Raw genomic sequence first — 21,056 nt, forward strand, 5'->3', positions numbered from 1 at the left:
TTTTATGACCTCATAAAGTCAGTTCAAAAAATACAATGCAATTTAAACTTCACTGCTTGCAACTTTTGATATGTTCATATTACCTCGGTGTAAATATTACCCAAATCTACCCTATAGAAGATTTTTATCATATTCTTTTACATAAAGTCAAGGGCAAACTCTTAACCTTAATATATAGTATATCATTTACACGTGATTTAAAAAAATGTGATTTACATAATTTTTAATTGAAGTGTCATATTTCGTATCAGAAGTTTTTCACCTTTAATAGTTAATATGTTCATCATTGTTTTATGAAAAATCAAACATACTATGTGTTTTAGGCAAACAAAAACATCTAAAAAAACAAGGTTTTTCTTTCAGATATTAAATGCTTCATTTAATTTCATTTTTTAAAATTTAAAACGTTTATTTCAAATAAACTAATATGTTAAAAAAGTGCGTGTATATAAATACAGCTATAATAATGTTTCGTAAGCTTTTATAATTATATGTGAAGATATTTTTATAAGAAGTATTGTTTATTTCGTGTGAGTTAATATTATGTAACATTTCTACTGTTGTTAGTTTTTTCAAGCCATGTTTATAACATTCAATAAAACTTTATATCCTTTTTTAGCACAACTGCTTTTCAAAGCTATATGACATCAAATCAAGAAGATTGCCATAAATTTAGTTGTTTTACGGGTAATTTTTTATATAAACGCCCGTTATTTTTAATTCAATGTTTCAATGATGCTTTCATTTATCAATAGTTGTAGCAGTAGTAGTAGTAGTAGTAGTAGTAGTAGTAGTAGTAGTAGTAGTAGTAGTAGTTGTTGTTGTTGTTATTGTTGTTGTTATTGTTGTTGTTGTTGTTGTTGTAGCCGACATCTTTATTACTCGTGAAAGCAATCGTTTTTAGTTTATACGTTTTTTGTTGAGATGTTTTTAGATGATTTAGCACAGCTGTTGTTCAACATTATTAATAAAAAAATTATTAATGACTAATATGCACTTAAAGTGATTATAAAAGTGGCGACCGGTAATAATAATAAAATATATACAAATATTATCGTTAAAACTGTGAATGTATGATATCACATAATAAAAAATTAATATTAGTGTTTTTTATGCATACTTTTACATCTCGACAAATTTTAGGTATAAAAAAGAAAAAAAAAAAAGAAAAAAATGTTTTTGATTTCTTTTTTATAAATGTAATTAATACTTTTATATAAAAAAGCAAAAATATTTTATAAAAGTCGAAGCCTAATTTGGTGTGCTGAAATGACCAGCAGAAGTATCTTTGGTATATTCGTGTAGATCGGACACGAATAAAATGTTACAGAACATGCAAAAAGTGAGCAATAATATGTATGCAAAAGTTTATGTGTAAATGTAAATCAAAGTAGCGGTAGTTTGGAGTTGGCAATATCATTTTTAGTCAAGTTTAGATTTAATAAAATATACTATTGAACTTTAAGCATTAATAAAACTAAATGGGTTGTTTTCCAATAGCATTTTAAAAAACGATATTTACGACAACAGTAGCCTGTATTATTTTTTTTATAAAATTGAAATAAAGACAGATTTTGTTGCAAACTTTTGAGGCAAAAATTACATAGAAAATATTTATTGACTAGAGTTGCTCAAAAGCATCTAAAAATAACAGAGTCTAATACACAAAATTGTATAAGACTCAAAATACACAAAATTGTTATTTCATGACACAAAAATCTTTACATAAAATCATTTCTACGCTTGTTTTTTAAACAAAAATAAAACGGATTTTTAACTAACATATTTTTCTTTATGAAAAAATAATTTCATAATATTAGCACCAAAATTTCGTGCCACAGATACATTCATGCGTGATGATATTATTTTAACAACGCAAAAAATTTAATTAGACGATAGCCGCTAATTTCTGCATATAAATTTACGCTTATTGTATTGATTCCTGTTATGACCACATAAAGTCAGTTCAAAAAACACAAAGCAGCTTTAACTTCACTGCTTACATCTAAGAAATCTTTAAGTACGCTCATTTTACCTAGGTGCTCATATTACCCTAATCTATCCTATTTATGGAGATAAAAATACTTAATATTTCGAACTGAATGTTTGTTACGATTTATGCTTTACATACATTTGGAAAAACACTTTAATTTTACTCATCTTTAAAGATCTTTTTTTTTAAACCCAATTAGTTAAATATTTACTTAGAAATAAAAATTTTTATACGAACAAATATGCAGAACCAAGTTTAACAAATTATTTATTACATATTTTGCACCTTATCTCTGGTTAAAATTGTTTTAATTAATTTGATATATCCATTACTTTAAATATCTTTAAATTTAAACTTAAAAATTTTATTATTTTTTTTTTCCACATATCATTGATATACATCGATGACACGCATAATTAATTATCTAAAAAAATAGACTTAAAGTGTTTAAGGTGTTTATGGTGTTTGGGGTGCTTAGAATAATCTTATGATTGAGTATTTCTTACTAAATTAAAAGAAGTTGATTCCAGTCAATAAATGTTTATATCAATAGTTTTCAAGCAAGTATCTTTTCTTCTTTTTTATTTTTTATACTTTTAATTAATAAAGATCAATTCGTCAGATTTTTATATTTGTTGGATATAAACTTAATCGTTTTTTAAAGTTGGTGCACTTTAATTTTCATTTTTTAATTTTCTTTATATATATTAGACATTTTTGAATTCAGTTGTTCTACTTTGTGGTTAAGCATTTTTGATATTATGATTTCGCGTGGATAAATAGACTTCTTGAAATTATTATTATAATTTTTTCTTGAAATTGTTATTGTAATTTTTGCCCTTTTAATTTTTTTTCATCCAGTTCTTAAAAAGTGTCCATCAGATCTTCGTGTATCATAAAAGTTCTTTTTGTCAACGTTTTTCGACGTTGTGAAATGTATAAACAGGTTGGTTATGAAGACAGCAAAACAGGTTAGTTAAAAGTTTATATACATACACAGGTATACATATCTACACATACATAAATTCAAAGATACAAATGCGCTTATATGTACAAGTAAACTAAAGCTCATATACGTACATATACAACTACACATTGACATATACGTACATATATGAATAAATGCATAAATACACACATATACATAAATATATACATATACAGGCAAACACATAGTTTATTTATTTTTTATTTTAGTTTTTTTATTTAATATATATATTCTTTAAATATTTTAATTATTTTATTATTATTTATTATTTTTTTCTTTTCTTACTTATTTTTCGTTTTACAACTTTACTCTAAACTCATAAATAATCGTATTATAAAAACATTATTTGTTTAGCACGATATACGTTTTAAAAATAAAGTATATATAATGTGCAATGAAAAAATATAAAAAATAATAAAAACAAATATCAAAGAAAAATATCAAGAAATAGTAAATTATCTAGAAAAACAAAATACCAAGAAAATATCAAGAACAAAATCTCGTAAGTATATATAAAAAAAACTTGTTTATCTCAAAATACTTTCTAAAATACTATTTTTATAAAAATATAGAAGGAGAATCCAATACACTTTTACATGTTGTATAATATATGTTTTAAGAATTCATTTGACATTATAGTGTTAAAATATAAAAATGTGTTTTGGATAATAAAATGATTTCTTTTATTTATTTATTTTTTGAATAATGGGTAACTCTAATCGAAGAAAAAATCAAAGTTTTTCAAAACTATTCTGATCCAAAGAAAAGCTCCTCGAAATCAAATACTTGACTTTCCAAAATTAGTTTAAAAAAAGTTGTAAACATAAATTATCATTTCTTAAGTTGTATTTACTTTTATTTTTATAAGATATATATATAGATTATGAAAAGGAATAGAAGATGCGTTAATTTAACGTTTGTACATAAAACAAAGTATGTTAAAATATTCAGCTGAAAAATATTAAGAATGCTCATTTCAAATAATAGAGGCTTGGCATAAGCAAATCTATCTTTACAATTGGTAAGACGAGAAACTTGCTTCTGCTAACAATAAAGTGGTAATCATTTAGATTTATTAGTATTACCCCAGGAAATGTTTGGATAATTTATATGGCAACTGATAAAAGAGAAATATAGTTGTGTTAAAATGTGTTTATTCAAAGTATTTATGGCTTTATACATTTTTTATATACTTTTAGCAACTTTGTCACGCAAAAATTCTATGTGATATTTCCAGCTAAGGTTTATTTGCATTTTGTCTATAAAAAGAACGGGCATTTCATTAGGCAGTATTTTCTTTTTAGAAGTTGGATACAAACGTGTCTATTTCATATCATAAATATTAAGTGACAATTTATTCATTTTAAACCAGTCACAAATTGTTAACTCAGTGTTCATATTTTGAAACAATGTTGTTATGCATTTATGAGATAGAAAATAATTTGTATCGTCAGTGAACAAGAGGGCCATTAAATTAGTGGCTTTAGGGAGATTTATAATGTAAATAAGAAAGAGAAGGGGTCCTAATGTAGAGCCCTGAAAGACTCCACAAGTTAAATCTAATAAATCGGAAGAAACAGTTGAATTAATTTCAAAGAACTGTTTATAAATGCAAAAACAACTTTTAAGTAGCATTAAAACGTTTTCTTCGATTCCATAATACTCTAATTTTTAAAATAGAATTTAGTGATCAATTGATTCAAAGACTTTCATAAGTCAATGAAAACTCATTACAAAAATTGGGATTTCTTAAATATTTCGGCAATACTGCGGGTGATTTCGTCAATACTGCGGGTAATTTCGTCAATACTGCGGGTAACTTTGTCAATACTGCATGTAATTTTGCCAATACTAAGGGTAATTTAGAGTATCGCTACTAATACGTCAAAACGTTACCGATTACTGTGATACACGGTCACTATTTTCAAAATAATGGTTACCTGAGTGTTCTACTATGTAATATCAATAGTTTTTGTTATAATTGCGTTATTGCTGCAACTAACATTTACATTTTATTAACTAAAATAGTAGTTTGCTAATTAAAGTGTCGTTTAACTTGGCTCATGCATTGCGTGAAAATATATGCAATTAAGATATAAAATACTACCAAAATGCATAAAAATGTTCAAAAATGTTGAAATAAAGATACCTACATGAAAAAAATTTAGGTAAGAAAACAAAAATAATTAAGAAATAAAAAGGTTGAAGAGCCAGTCAGAGAAAAACCGTATGAAAAAGAGAATAGTTCTTTGAAGAGCTGTAAAAATCTTTTGTAAGAATGTGTCATCAAATAAAATCTCATCGAAATCGTCAAAATTACCATCGAAATAGTCAACATTAAGTTATAAAAATAAATGACAAGTCATTTATTTTTATAACTATTATCTTTTAATGGAAAGAATTATGTAAGAAATATTTTCTTCTTAAAGAAATATTTTCTTGTAATTTAAGTAATTATTTCCTTGATTTTAATTGTTTATAATTAATAACATTTGTAGATTTTTATCCCTTACAAATTCAAGTGAAGTTTGTAAATTTTGTAAAAGCATAATTTACTTTAGTACAGTTGGATTTAGTGAAATGCAACAATGTCAAATGAAGCAAAGGTGGATCATAAAATTGATATCTAATGTGCTTGCTTTGTCTGAAAAGTTGACAGACTACTATTTTCTAAGTAAATCAAATATCCTAATTGTACAAGATAAAGATCAAATTTAGCGATTCTCGGATACCACAAGGACTCTCCGAATCAGGTAAAACAATTTTTCGCAGGAAATATGAGGAGAAAGATATTTTACGCTCTCATTTGTTTAATTTCAATTCAATGCAAGTAAGACCTGAAACAAAAGGCACGATGTGTTAATGCCTAATCTGCAAAATAGGTTGTGCAAAGCTGTAAAAAAAAATACTTTCGAAGAACAACCACCATTGAAAAAGAAGTAAATACACGTTGCAGCACAAACTTCTAACATTTAGGAAAAGGTTTGCCCAGCAATGCCCTCAAATAAAGTTCAGGAAAAAAATTTAATTTTTAGCAGCTAAAGACGCTTGCGCAGCCAAAGAAATTGCATCTCGAGATTTTTGTTTAATAAAGAAATATCCCCTGAACGAACTATACAACTAAAGAATCAGCAGGGTCTCCAAATACAAATGCCCGCGGTAAGTAATTATACTTAAATAATATTTAATTATATATTCAGCCAAAATTATGAAAAAAAAAAGAGAAAAGTTAGGTTCTGGAAATACATTTTTAACAAGTTTCGAATCACTTTGAATAAAAAACACTTTAAAAGTTTAATGCAAACTTTCTGAACCAAGTTTAATATAAAGGTAAAATATGTATGTTTTGGTTTCAGGTCAAAGTAGTGCCAAGCCACTATCAAGTGCGTCAAAATTGACCTCTCTTGCTCTTGTAAGTGTACAATTAAATACGGGACTATCAAACAGCTGATTAAAGAAATTGATTGAACTGTAAATCAAACATCAAGCAGCAAAATGGTAGAGCCAAATTTTTGTTAGAAACTCTCAATTAATTGCGTGATTTTTTCTCCTGCAGTGACTTTAAAAGTACCGACGGAAAAGAAGATTCTGGCACAGATCGGGTTGTTACTCAATGCAATGAATTACCAAGTCTTGTGAATCAAGTTATTAAATCTTGCAAAATTTATGGTGGATATTTTGGTGAGCGCTGAATTGATCGTGTTAAAGATTTTCTCAAGTTTTGTAAAAAGATTAGTAATACTGCGTTAAGGATTGATTCCAGCTTATCGCCTCAAAAACAACCTCCTACTTAAAGGACTGGCAAAGAGACCGAAGTTAAGAGACAAATTTTCTTGTTGCAAATTGCAAAAAAAACAATTCTTGTTGCAGTATCAGAAGATTTGGCAGAAACTTACTCGAACATTGAAGAAATCTGGTCACTGATTAATGCAAAGGAAGTTAAACTAATTTTGGCTTCCGATATAAAAGTTGCAAATATAATTTGTGGTCTTGAATCCCATTAATGTAACCACCCATGTACATGGTGTGACGTCAAATCCAAGTGTCTTGCCAAATTTAAAGCTTGCGAACACTGGACTTACTAGAATCTTGCTTTAAGTCTTTCCAGCAATTTGGCAGGATTGTTGTTTGTGCCAAATAATTTTGAAAATAATCCGACCGATGGAATTGTATCTCCTTATAGGAGTTGTTAATCATCATTTCAACAAGCCAGCTACCTTCCACATTTAACTGAACCCATATCTTAATGGCCAGTTCAAGTGAAAATGAATGCAGAAAATTTTTTAAAAGTGTGGATGTGCTCCAGCAACTTGCAGATTCAAACTCAGTTCCCAACATTCTTTACATAATTGAAGCATTCAAAAGTTTCAATTTAGTTGTAAAAGCTTGCTTGAGATTTATCTTTCAACCAGGTTTTCTAAAATAATTGAAAACTTTAAAATGTGTTCCTTAATGAAAACTAATGCAAACGGAACATATAAAATTCACATCGTCTTTTGTCATGTCAAAGATTTCATCAGTTGCAAAGTATCTCCCCAAGGGTTTCTTTAGTGAAAAAAAAAACTTTATTTTGAAAATTGTGATCGATTATCACAGAAACAAAATATAAACTCAAACTGCCATTAATTCTCAACCAGCAAACTAATCTAACTTAAATTTTATCCAGAGTTTGGTCTAACCATATGCTATTATAACCCGCATATAAGTGGTGTTTTTAGGTCTGCTTAAAGCTTTAGGTTGGCATTATCCGTACTAACCGTGTTTGATCACTCCAACTCAAATACTCTGTTTGAAACTATGAACTCTAAAACTTTCATCTCGAGATATTTTCTTGATATTAAATCACAAAAATGTTGTACTTAATCTTCGATTGTAGTCATCTTCCATGGAGTAATACTGTATCAGTATTTAATACGGTATTTCATCTTCTGTAATATTAGCTGTAATATTGTATGGTAAATTCACCTAAAACAACATAAATAAAGAAAAATTTTAAACATTGAACAGGACCGACGACACGGGTTTCGAATTGGGAGTGTCAATTCTAAAAAAAGTATTCTGTATCTAGAATTGTCTTGAAAAAAAAAAAAAAACGTAACAAGGTCTTTTAGAAAAAAAGTTGGGACACTCATCCTCATTCCCTGGTGTCGTCGGCTGTGTTGAATACATGTAATTTAGATGTATTAAGTAATCTTATTTATTTGATGTAATTAATGTGATGTTTCCATGTAGTAAGTTCATCCAGGAAAAACTCTTAAAAACGTTGTAAGTTACAAACTTTACACTTTTAATCACTATTTAAGTAAACTCTTTTAATCTCAATTTGATCAATAAAGATTGGAGCCATAATTATGGGTAAATAATACTTTTTTTTTAAGTGGATAAAAAGTAGCATATTTTGTTTTATTAGTATTTATAGTTAACTTGTTACATTTGAACCAGGTAGAAATGTTTTTAAGCTCGTCATTCTTTGTAGGAAAAAATTTAAATATCTTTTTTAGAAAGAAATAGGTTAGCGTTGTCCGCAAACATAATAATAAGTAAATTTATGGCTTTATTCAAGTCATTAACGTAAATCAAGAAAAATTGATCTTCCGTTTGTAACTTTTCAAACTCAACCTTAACGAGGCCGTACACAACTTTTTTTGATGTTTGAGCTAAGCAACTTTGAAACTTGGAGAAAACTCTATACTTAAGTATGTTTATTTATATGAGAAAAGAGGATGCTATGCAAAAAAATGCCGTGATTGGAGACTGGGAGCAACAAAAACCCCAAAACGTTAGACCACCTCCCTCCCCCCGCAGCCCCCAAAGAGGAGGGCAATGAGTCAATTTTGTTATTTTTTTTTTCAATCTTAAACTTAATCTACATTTATTAATGAATTTCAAATTTGATTCAATAACTTTTTGTTGATCGGCTTTTATGACCTTATATAGTTTACATCCCCCTAAATTTGAGGGGGACTGTAAACTTTATAAGGTCATACTTAAATATGGAGTTCTCTTCATGTTTTAAAGTTGCTTTGCTCAAACATCAAAAAAAGTTGTCTACGGCCTTGCTTAGACAATGTATTCTTTTATTTAAGATATTTTTTTTATCCATTTATTTCACCATAAAACATGAAAATTTACAAGAATGAATTATAAACTTACATAATTAAGATTAGGTGTTAATTAAATAATCTAGTCAATGCAGTGACACCTAAAAAAAAATGTTTAAAAAACATATAGAGAATTAAAATATAAATAAAAAAATTATAATAATAAAAAAGATAAACAAAAAAAGCTAAAACAAAAACATTGAAGAGCAAATTAAAATAAAATAATCACTAATAAATAATGATAGTATTAATAATTATATATTAATAAGCATGATAAAAAAAGTTAATATTAGCATTAAGAGTTATTATAATAGGGTAGATTAGGGTAATATGAGCACCTTGGTAATATGAGCATACTTAAAGATTTCTTAGATGTAAGCAGTGAAGTTAAAGTTTCTATGTATTTTTTGAATCAACTTTATATGGTGATAACAGGAATCAGTACAATTAGCGTAAATCTATATGCAATAATTAGCGGGTATCATCTAATTAAAACGCTGTTAAATATTTTGCGTTTTTAAAATAATATCATCACGCATGAATAAATCTGTGGCGCGAAATTTTGGTGCTAAAATAATGAAATTAATTTTTTCATAAAGAAAAATATGTTAGCTAAAAATTCAATCCTTTTCGGCTTGAAAAACAATGCATAGAACTATTTAGTTTTGACTTTATTTAAAGATGCCATTTTTGTGTAATATGAGCATGCTCAATTTACCCAGTGATTTTCATTGGAATTACCTAGTTTAAAGTCCTAAAAAAGCAGTGGTTTTAATTGGTTTTTTGAATAAAAATAAAATATAGCAAAACTTTTTATTATTTTAACAATACTAAATATTTTTCTTTAATTTAAATTCAAAAAAATTGAATTTTTATGGTTCAAAGGTTTGAGTTGATAAAATTGAAAAAATAACGAACTAATTTTTTTTTCTTTTCTTGAGGAAAACTTAGTAGTATTGTTTAACAAAAAGTGGCTTAAATCTTGATCTTTTAATGATAAGTTTTGTTAATAACAAATCATCATATTTCAAAAATTAGTTCTAATTGTCAGGTTGGTACTTTTTTTACAAAATTAATGTTTTTTTGTAAGCTAATTTAAAGTGCTCATATTACCAAGTGGTCTGGGTAATATGAGCATTTTTGTTACTTTTTTAAAACCTCTGTGTTTTTAAGAAAAAATTTCGGATGCCCAAATATATAAGTGGATCATGAGAAGGGATCCCTAAATATTATTTATTTGCAAAAATTTTGGATCCAGCCTAATTATGTTTGAAATTATTCCAATTTTTGCTTAAGGTGCTCATATTACCCTAATCTACCCTAATACACATAACAATTACAATTATATTTATAACAATAACTATAAAGCAATTACTAATCAACCCCTTAATTACACTCAGAAACTTCTAATGTAATGAAAATCGTTTCTTTTTTTTTTTTTTAAATATATATATTATAATTGTCTTTATTTTGCTTGTTTAATCTTATCTTCTTTCAAATCCTTATATTTCATTTTTAACATACAATATACGCATGTATTTAAATCGGTAGAAAATAGCTTATCAAAAATTATTCATTTAACTTTTTTAAACTGTTTTTTTTTCAATAGAGTCTCATCATAAATGAATGATCAAATTGACAAAACTTCAATTTATACCAAAAATTAATTTTCTTTTTATTTCATTAGATAGTTAATTAATTAGATTAAAATTGGTCAATAAACATTTTCCGCCCTAAAATTAGTTACATAAAATTTTTAATCAAAATACAATTAAAGTAAGCTACAGGTGCACAAAAAATATGGGAAGAACTATAAGAGGTCATAAAAATGCTTTATTAAACAAATAAGTAACCCTGAATGAAAAAACGACAGAAAAGTGTAATTGTAAACAAAAAACAATTTTTTTATGAGTGGAATATGCTTATCAAAAAACGTGGTATATAAATGTGTTGTTCTTTCTAAGAATGTACCTCATAAACAATATTGGCTTAACAGAGGGTGAAAAAAATAAATTGCCAATCATAAGCAGTCCTTTGAAAATTAAAAATATTTAAAAGACATCATGCTGTAAAAACACATATGGGAAATAAAAGAAAAAAAAATATTGAAGATTTAATAGTAAATTGGTCCATTCTTAAAACATCAATTGCATATAACAATATTTCCAAAAAATGCATACTATGCCTTCAAAAAAAATTTGAAATTATTGCACATGCGAATCAAAAAAGTTTATTAAACAAAAAAATTGAATTGATTTCTAAATGCAGGCACGAAATTAAGTTTTTACTAAAAAACCATAAAAATTAGTGAGCTAAAATAATAATTACATTTCATCACTCCCCCCCACCTTCCCTTTTAAAAAATTCTAAAAAATAGCAAAAGCTATTAAGTTTAAAGAATTCTTTTTATAATAGTGTCAGCAAAGGTATAAAAAGTTACACCAGTAAAGACATTTACGACTTCCTGTAATTTAAGTTAAAAAACCTTTCTAGTAATTGCTATAAAAAGGTTTTTTTTTTAAATTGAATTTTTTTGTCCTTGTTATAAAAAGTAAACTCTGAAATATATGTAAGTACACTTTAAGGTGTATGGCTTATTTTTATTTAAAAAGAGCCATGTAGTAAGCAGTTAAATCTTAATAACCTTTGCTAGTAGTATCTTGTTAGTAGTCAATACGTAGTTGATAATTTCAATTTTTATAAATCATTCACAGACAATGATTATAAAATCAAATAACCCTAGTTTTTGTTTTAATATTAATTAGGGAAAAAGTTAAAGCATATGTTATATGCTTTATTATGCTAAATAAGTTTTATTTTTTAAAATATCATTATAATATTTTTTTAATCAAATCTATTTTTCTAGAAACATATTTTGATTTTTGATTTGAGATATGTTTAAAAAATTGTGCTAATTTCGCCATTGTAATTGCAACACAACTAATCTCTTTGAACAGTTATTAATTACGCTTTGTAAAATTCTATTTGCACAATTATTGACGGTTGCAAAATAATATTTTCCTAGGAATTTAAGAAAATTTATAAATTTTTTCGCGTTTTACTGTTATAAGCTGATTAAACTGATCAGCTTCAAGTTGAAGCTGAATATTCTTTCAGCCACAGTCCCTAATTATACATGTTAATTTTCTATTTGCAGACTTTTATTAATACATCTATAATGACTAATAGAGATAGATATGGCTAAAAAAGATATATCGAACTCTCTACAAATTAAACTAATATTAAAATGGCTGAAACAGCATAGAAAGCAAACCAAAGATAGCAAAAAAGAAGCTATTTTTATCACCTAAACCTAAGAATAAACCTAAAAAGAAATAGTCATTTGTGAAATATACTTCTGATTTTATTAAGAACATCTTAAAAATAACTAAAAATAAATAAAAAAAAGTTCTAAAAAACTAAAAAAAAAAAAAAAAAAAGTAAAAGTCTAAAAGCTTAACTATCTAAGTGTTCTTTTATAACGTAACGTAAAAATATTTATAACGTAACGTAAAAATATTTATAACCTAACGTAAAAATATTTGGAGCTTTCGGCCAAGCCTATTAATTCAATTGCATTATTGATACAAAATATGTCAATTAAGTTTATCTTTATTTTTCAGATGATAGGACATTATTGAGCAGATGCAACGCAAATAGAGCAGGTCAAACCACATGAGTAAGGACCAAAACCAAACTTTTATTTGTAAAGCATACAAATGAAAACAATATTTTTTGATAAACTTTTAAAACACTAACATCAAAAAACGACCAAAATAACATATAGTTAAAGAAAAAAATTAAGGTGAACACAAAAACGTGGGAGTTGGACATAGGAAACACGCCAGTTGCCGCCGTTTTTGACTTTCTGTCTCTCTCTCTCTCTCTCTCTCTCTCTCTCTCTCTCTCTCTCTCTCTCTCTCTCTCTCTCTCTCTCTATATATATATATATATATATATATATATATATATATATATATATATATATATATATATATATATATATATATATATATATATATATATATATATATATATATATATATATATATATATATATATAGGCCCTATCAAAGGGGGGGCCACACGGGCCATTTGGCCTAGGCCTCGACCTAAATAGAGGCCTCCAAATTTTATCGAAAATTTAATATATTTTTATTAAATTGTGATAACATGAGCAATTACATAAAATTTTAATCAATGTTGAGACAATATTTTAATATACTTAATTAGTTAATTATTAATACACATAATTATTATTTTAATTAAATTGTTTGTGTTGTATTAAGTTTGTTCTGATATTTATTTTAATTCAGTCATTAATAATTGTTGTTTGCAGCAAGATCGAAAACTTTTAAAACTAATGTCATTGCTAAATTTAAACATGAAGAGAAAATTTGAAAGTGGTGCATCCAAAAGGCGAAAAAGACAAAAAATTGAAGAAGAAACAAGAGAGAAAAAAAAGAGCCTAAAGTCAATAACATCATTTCTAAGACCACTGGAAAATCAAGCCAACCCAACACACGGTAAATCAGATATTGAAATATCCGGAACTACATCTTCTGAAAAATCAATGTTACAACAAAACAAAAATCCCCAGATAGATACAAATGTGCAAGACATCTCAAATACAACTTGTGTCTCTGAATCTGGAATTACAGATTTAGAAAGCTTGGAATCAAATTGTGAAAATTCATTGATTCACCAAAGCAACAGTCAGCAGAGGGAAACAAATTTGCAAGCCATCTCAAATGATAATTGCATCTCTGATTCTGAAATTTCATATTCAGAAAGTTTGGACCAAAAATGTGAATCAGATTGTTCTAATATATCAAAATTGATTGTCTCTGACATTGGCACTGTTGACAAACGAAATATTACTCAAATGCAAGAAAGTTTCCAAACAAACTTTTTAATTCCAAACAATATTCCACGAGGTTCTTATAATCACGCCTTTCCTACTCGTCTGAGATCAAAAATTCTTCCCAATGGTGAGATATGCACAAGAGATTGGCTTTGCTGGAGTGATGTGCAACAGTCATTCTATTGTGCACCCTGCTTTCTTTTGAACAAAAGTGATTCCAAGGTATCCACCTTTTCAGAACAGTTAGGTTGGAATATCACCAGGGGTTGGAGAAAGTTGAAAGACCGAATACCAGCACATGAAATGTCTGTATTACACAAACAAAACTGTCAAATGGAAATCAGCCAGTAGAGCGGCCATCAGAAAAAGTTCTATTGATAATTTACTAATAACAGAATTGTCAACTGAAACCAGTAATTGGACAAAACTTCTTGAGCGCCTTTTGAACGTCATTCTTTTTCTTTCTGGACGTGGGCTTGCTTTATTTGGTTCCAGTCAACACATTTATGACCCTGACAATGGAAACTTTCTCAGAATAATTGAGCTCCTCAGCAAATATGATCCAATTTTATCAGAGCATGTGAAAAAGGTCCATGAATCTCAACTGAACAAAAAGCGCTTACAAGTTCATTATCTGTCCACCCGGATTCAAAATGAATTTATTGAACTCTGTGGATCTTTTGTTCAAACCAAAATTATTGAAGAGATTCAAAACACCAAATATTTTTCAATTGTTGTTGATGCAACACCAGACTGGTCTCACAAGGAGCAAACAACTTTCATTATCCGTTATATAAAAATTGATGGATCTAAATTTTCCATTGAAGAACGGTTTCTCTATTTTGACGATTACTCAAAAAAAACTGGAAAAGAAATTGCAGCAAGGATTCTTCACGTTCTAACTTTGTTGAACATAGATTTTAAACTGTGTACTGGTCAGGCATACGACAATGGTCCAAACATGGCTGGAAAATACAAAGGTGTTCAAGCAGTTTTGCAAGAAGAAAACCCAAACTGTATGTTTGCCAGCTGTGGAAATCACACTTTAAACCTTGTTGGTGTTGACTGTGCTGAATCATGCAAAGAAGCAATTCTTTACTTTGGAATTGGGCAGCAAATGTACAATTTCTTCAGCAGTAGTCCACAAAGGTGGAAAATTCTCAAACAACATGTACCTGCTTCACTACATGGTATTTCCAAGACCCGATGGTCAGCAAGGATTGAAGCAGTAAAATCAGTTGCCCGTCACTTGAATTCACTGAGAACAGCTTTAAAAGAGCTGCAATCTCTCAATCTCACAGTATCAGCTCAGTCAGACCTTCAGTCCATTCAAAAGTATTTGTCAAAATTTGAATGCATTGTAATGTCATCTTTGTGGATGAAGCTCCTCACAATGATTCACCAAACCAATCTTATAATTGAGGCAAGAAATGCAACTCTAGATGTTGAAATGGAAAACATTAAAAATCTCATGGACAGCATTCAACAGATTCCTGAAAAATGGGATGCTGTTCTGAGTGAGTCAAAATTAATTGCAATGAATATTGACATTTCACCAGAACTTTCTACCACTCGAAAGTTGAAAACACAATTTGATTCAGAACAGCACTATAAAATCAATGTATTTTATGTAATAATCGGCTCTATTCTAGCAGGTCTTAAACGTCGATTTGAGTCACAACAACAAATTTGTAGTATTTTTGGATTTCTTTGGCACTTCAACAAGATGAGCAATGAAGAACTACTCAGTGCCACAACAAACTTTCAAAAAAAGTACCACAAGGAAATACTGTCTGATATTTCTGATGAGATAATCTTTCTGAAACAAATTTACTCCACAAACTTAACATCAGATTGCAAACCAAAAGAATTGTTTCAAGAAATATTAGAACTTGGACTGTCTGGTGTTTTTCCTAACATATCAATTGCTTTACGAATTTTTATCAGTTTGCCTGTCTCAGTGGCTTCAGGAGAAAGGTCTTTCAATGTGTTGAAACAAGTAAAGAACTATCACCGTTCAACCATGGGACAAGAACGCTTGAATGGACTTGCAATGTTGAGTATTAACTGTGATATTGCAAAAAAACTCGATTTTTCAACAGTTGTCAGTGCATTTGCAAAAGCAAAAGCAAGAAAAGCATTTTTAAAATAAAAATTATTACTAATTTGCTGTTTTTTTATTTATTATGCAATGGCAGTTATTTTATGGTAAGGGCCTCAAAATATGTAAATGGCCCGGGCCTCACTCAGTCTCTGAAAGGGCCTGTATATATATATATATATATATATATATATATATATATATATATATATATATATATATATATATATATATATATATATATATATATATATATATATATATATATATATATATATATATATATATATATATATATAATAGTTACAAAAATAAATAATGATAATATTAAAATATATATACCGCAAAACTGTTTGTTTTCTTTGAGTAAACAAAGCTGGGTAACACCGTTCATAATTAAAAAAGTAATCACAGTACTTGGATGTTGTTCAGCAATGAGGAGAATAGATGAAGAAAAACACGTAACTAATCTCTATTCAATTTTGAAGGAATTTATTCAAATGTGTTCACAAGGGAGCAATCATGCTATTGTCTCATCTGCAAATTGGTCAGCTTAAGCTCAGTCAAAAGCATCCATTCGATATCTGCCAAAAATTTGAAAGTAAAAAAAATCTCCAAAGATGCTCTAAATGCATTTCAATTCTTGGCAAAAGTATTCCCCATCGTTGAAATGAGTAAAAATTCAAATAAAATATGAGAATACTTGCTGCAAACGTCAGTAAAGTTTTTGATTAAATAACTGCCACAGTTATTTGCCAAAAAGTATCATCTCCAAATGGGACTATTCGTGTTGGTCAGGCTAAAAGTTGTAGACCTTTACCATTAAAACCAGGTAATTTTGATTCTCCTTCTCAAATTTCACTTTAAAAAAAAGTGATTTAAAATAATGAGGTTTTATTTGTTTTAGTTTTCCTATATTCAGGTCCATCTAGTGCTAGACAACTATTGAAGCTCCTATAAAAGTGACTGCAAAAGATCTTGCTCGAATTCAAATCAATACAAGAATGCCCGCCAAGGTTGGATATTCCTGTATTGATTTGATTTGAGGAAAAAAACATCCACTCTCAACCAAGTTTTAAAGATCAAAGTCACGGAACTATACAATTATTCTAAACAACTACGCAAAAATTTTTTGAATTATGTAACAACTTTGCAAATATTTTTTACTCATTCAAAACTTTAAACAGTAGAAGAGAAAGGGTTAAAAAATGGAAAAAGCAATAATCCACTGTAAAGACTTTATTGTATTGCTTGACTATGTTCTTTTGGAAAGAAAGATGTTTTCTGACTATTATCATCAAATATGGAACAAAATAAAGTTATAAATTAAATGTGGAGAACTGCAAACATCTGGTTCTCTTAAAGCTTCGTTTTAAGCATTTGTATTTTCTGGCAATGATGTAAAAAATGCAACAATATTTGTAAATGTCATTCGTGAATCCATTCTTGAAGCAGATGACACTGTCCGTGTTTTGGGTTTGAAAAGAAAGCAGCATTTCACATTTACCCCTTTATTGATGCCCTACGAAAGTTCAATGCTGTTATAAAGACATGCTGGGAACGTTTTGGAACATAATTTTGATTTAAAAAAATTTCTTTTCTCGCACTTTTTCTTGGCACTTTCTGCAGGAAGTATGACTGCAAAAGTTCATACTAAATATTTTTTATATCAAGGATTTCATCATGAGAAAGAACACTTTATTAGAAATTAATAGTGAGCAAAAAACTAAAGCTTTACATTACTAGTTTCATAATAATCGGCGACGGTATAAACGTATCATTTAACATTCAGAATATCAAACTCAACTTTAAAAATGTGTTGTTGATTTTAACAGCAAACATTTGTAAAACTGCCTTAAGACTTTCAAAATAGTCCCTCTTGAATAAAAAATCATGTATATTTTGTTTTTGATAGTGAATTAAAGAATTACTTATTTATTTGTACCGTGGAAATGCAATTTTTTTAATAATAATAAACTAAATGTTGAATAACTTTTTTGAATATAATGTTTTGATATCAATTTTTACATTTTTTATGATCCAGATAGCATAGGCTTTCAAACCCCATATCTCATTTCAAACTCCTTATGCCATTTTTCCAGGTCAACTCGATGAGGTAACCTTGATTTTTTGACAAGATTGGCCAACATGTCAGTTTTCAACGTTTTCCAAAACGTTGAAAACTGCATATGTATTATGTTTGTTAATTTAAAAATTTATACAGTCTTTAGAATTCGTAATGCAAATAAAAAAAAAGATTAAAAAAATAGTTTTATGAAATCCTAACATTTGCATTACAGGTTGGTAGAAAACACGCATTAAAAAATGTTTTTTAATAGGCCTATTCACGATTTTAAACTCAAAAACTCAGCTTAAAATTAAAATTGTATTTTTACTTGTATTCTCTAGAGTAATATAATTATTTGATGTTTTTCAAGCTAAGTTTTGTTTACGAAACCTTTTTATACTATATGTAATTGTTATAGTATAAGATAAAACTATATTCGAAATTTTTTTCAAATTTGTTTAATTTTATACATAAAAACTTTTTTAAATTTAATAATAACGCGCTGCATTTAAAAAAAAGAGAAAAGTTTAATAAGAAGTTGAAACTTTTTACTTAATAAATGATATTAAATTTATTTTAATTAAAAAAAGAACTTTTTATAATACATCTAACCGTACGTCTATTTTTAGGTATTCAATCTTTTTCAGAAAATTTATTTTCACGCAAGAAACTACTTTGTGAAATTCAAGATTATTTTTTACAAGATGCAAACGAGCCAGCTTTAGTATTATATGGAATGTCGGGTGTCGGAAAGACACATATTGCCAGAAAATATTGTGAAATATCGTATAACTTCTATAAAAACGTTGTTTGGATTGACGCAGCATTTGCAATGTTACAAACTTCAATGAGAAACCATTGTCAAATATTAGGATTCGAGGTTCAAGATTCAAAAGGAGATTATTTTGATATAAAAGTGATTGTTGGAAAAATTCACAACTATTATAAAAATGAAAAAACTTTGTATGTTTTTGACAATGTCGACGATGAAAGTGTTAAAAACTTATCAATGTACATTTCAAAAAAACCGAATTCATTCACGTTGATTACCTCCCAATGGAGAACGTGGTCAAATAATGTAAATAAAATGTTTGTAGATATTTTTTCATCTGAAGAAGCATTCGCTTATGTAAAAAATAATACTAGAGAAAGTAGCGACGAAAACATAACAAACTTAATTAAAGAACTTGGTTATCATCCGTTTGCAATTAGTCAGGCAATAAAATATATAAATATATATAAAGTTTCGATAGAGAAATACATAGATCGATATAGATCTAAACCAGCAGAAATATTAGACAATAATAACTTTCCAACAGAAGAAGAATCAAAGTCTGCAATAAAAGCAATCAACTTAGTTTTAATAAAATTGGAAAAAACTAAACCTTTTCTATTTAAAATATTAAACTGTTTATCTCATTGCGACGGTCAAAACATCAGTAAACAGTTTATAACACAAATCTCAAATCAAATGGAAACAAACGACGAATCTTTAATCGATGAAGCTATTGGATTACTAATAAGTTATTCTTTACTAAACTGTTTTGATGATAAAAAATATACAATGCACGAACTTACACAGTTAACATGTAAATGTTTTCAAAAAAGAAACTCAAATACAAATACATATCTTGATTTATTTGAAAATTATTTTAAAGTTGAATTGAATGAAGTGAAAGATCACATAGATTACGGAAATGATTTTGTTTTTCATTTTATCTTTATGTTTCGTACTAACGGAAAAAGATTTTCGGAAACCTTCCATCATATGACGACTTCTATTGAAAAATTATTAGTATGTAAAGGTTTATTTGAAGAAGCAATCGAAATATTAAAAATTGTTCAAAATTTTAATACAGAAACTTATGGTGAAAATAATAAAATCACGCTTGATACAAAACATAATATCGCATTCTGTTTGAACAGAATGGGAAAATATAACGAAGCTTTAGAAATTTATTATTCTGTTGATAAAATAAAAACTGAAATTTTAGGTATCAACCATCCGTCTACAATGACAACAAAACATAATATCGCAAGCTGTTTGAACAATATGGGAAAATATAACGAAGCTTTAGAAATTTATTATTCTGTTGATAAAATAGAAACTGAAATTTTAGGTATCAACCATCCGTCTACAATGGCAACAAAACATAATATCGCACTCTGTTTGGACAATATGGGAAAATATAACGACGCTTTAGAAATTTTTTATTCTGTTGATAAAATAAAAACTGAAATTTTAGGTACCAACCATCCGGATACAATGATAACAAAACATAGTATCGCAAGCTGTTTGGACAAAATGGGAAAATATAACGACGCTTTAGAAATTTATTATTCTGTTGATAAAATAAAAATTGAAATTTTAGGTATCAATCATCCGTCTACATTGACAACAAAACATAATATCGCACTCTGTTTGTACAATATGGGAAAATATAACGAAGCTTTAGAAATTTATTATTCTGTTGATAAAATAGAAACTGAAATTTTAGGTATCAACCATCCGTCTACAATGACAACAAAACATAATATCGCACTCTGTTTGGACAATATGGGAAAATATAACGAAGCTTTAGAAATTTATTATTCTGTTGATAAAATGCGAACTGAAATTTTAGGTATCAACCATCCGTCTTCAATGACAACAAAACGTAATATTGCAATCTGTTTGAATAATTTAGAAAAAAATCAAACGAGTTGTTTAATTATTTGATTATTATATTATTTTTAATATATATAAAGTTTATCTGTTCATAAAATATTATTGACAAACGTTTTTCTTTAAAAGTTAAAGAATTCCGTATTTTATTCTAATAAATTAAAATCTAAATTTTTAATAAATTTTTAAAGAAAAAGTGATTGTTTATTTCAGTATTTATAGCCTTTATTATATATTATTATTTATTATATATAATATAATATTATTATATATTTA

The 21,056-nt window shown here is 27.6% G+C and overlaps 1 protein-coding gene across 4 annotated transcripts; it reads left to right on the forward strand.

Moving 5' to 3' along the window:
- The first annotated feature begins 303 nt into the window (after positions 1-303).
- On the forward strand, positions 304-20,905 carry LOC136075188 (uncharacterized). Of its 4 annotated transcripts, XM_065787645.1 has the most exons (5): positions 304-530; positions 620-687; positions 2,855-2,964; positions 18,745-20,361; positions 20,488-20,903. In XM_065787645.1, the coding sequence occupies exons 3-5, from the start codon at positions 2,928-2,930 to the stop codon at positions 20,832-20,834; spliced, it is 2,001 nt and encodes a 666-aa protein (XP_065643717.1). In that variant the 5' UTR covers positions 304-530; positions 620-687; positions 2,855-2,927; the 3' UTR covers positions 20,835-20,903. The 4 variants fall into 4 exon arrangements, with proteins under 4 accessions (XP_065643717.1, XP_065643716.1, XP_065643715.1 ...); XM_065787644.1 differs by having other exon boundaries at positions 395-530; positions 18,763-20,905; XM_065787643.1 differs by having other exon boundaries at positions 395-530; positions 18,745-20,904.
- Positions 20,906-21,056: the final 151 nt, after the last annotated feature.

The sequence above is a fragment of the Hydra vulgaris genome, chromosome 01 (assembly GCF_038396675.1).
Source record: "Hydra vulgaris chromosome 01, alternate assembly HydraT2T_AEP".
NCBI classification, from domain to species: domain Eukaryota; kingdom Metazoa; phylum Cnidaria; class Hydrozoa; order Anthoathecata; family Hydridae; genus Hydra; species Hydra vulgaris.

Bases quoted from the DNA above. Each gene is read 5' to 3' on its own strand.
- LOC136075188 (XM_065787642.1), top strand. From the start codon at position 642: ATGACATCAAATCAAGAAGATTGCCATAAATTTAGTTGTTTTACGG. The intron at 688-18,744 runs GTAATTTTTTAT...GTCTATTTTTAG, and splicing joins TAAATTTAGTTGTTTTACGG to GTATTCAATCTTTTTCAGAA.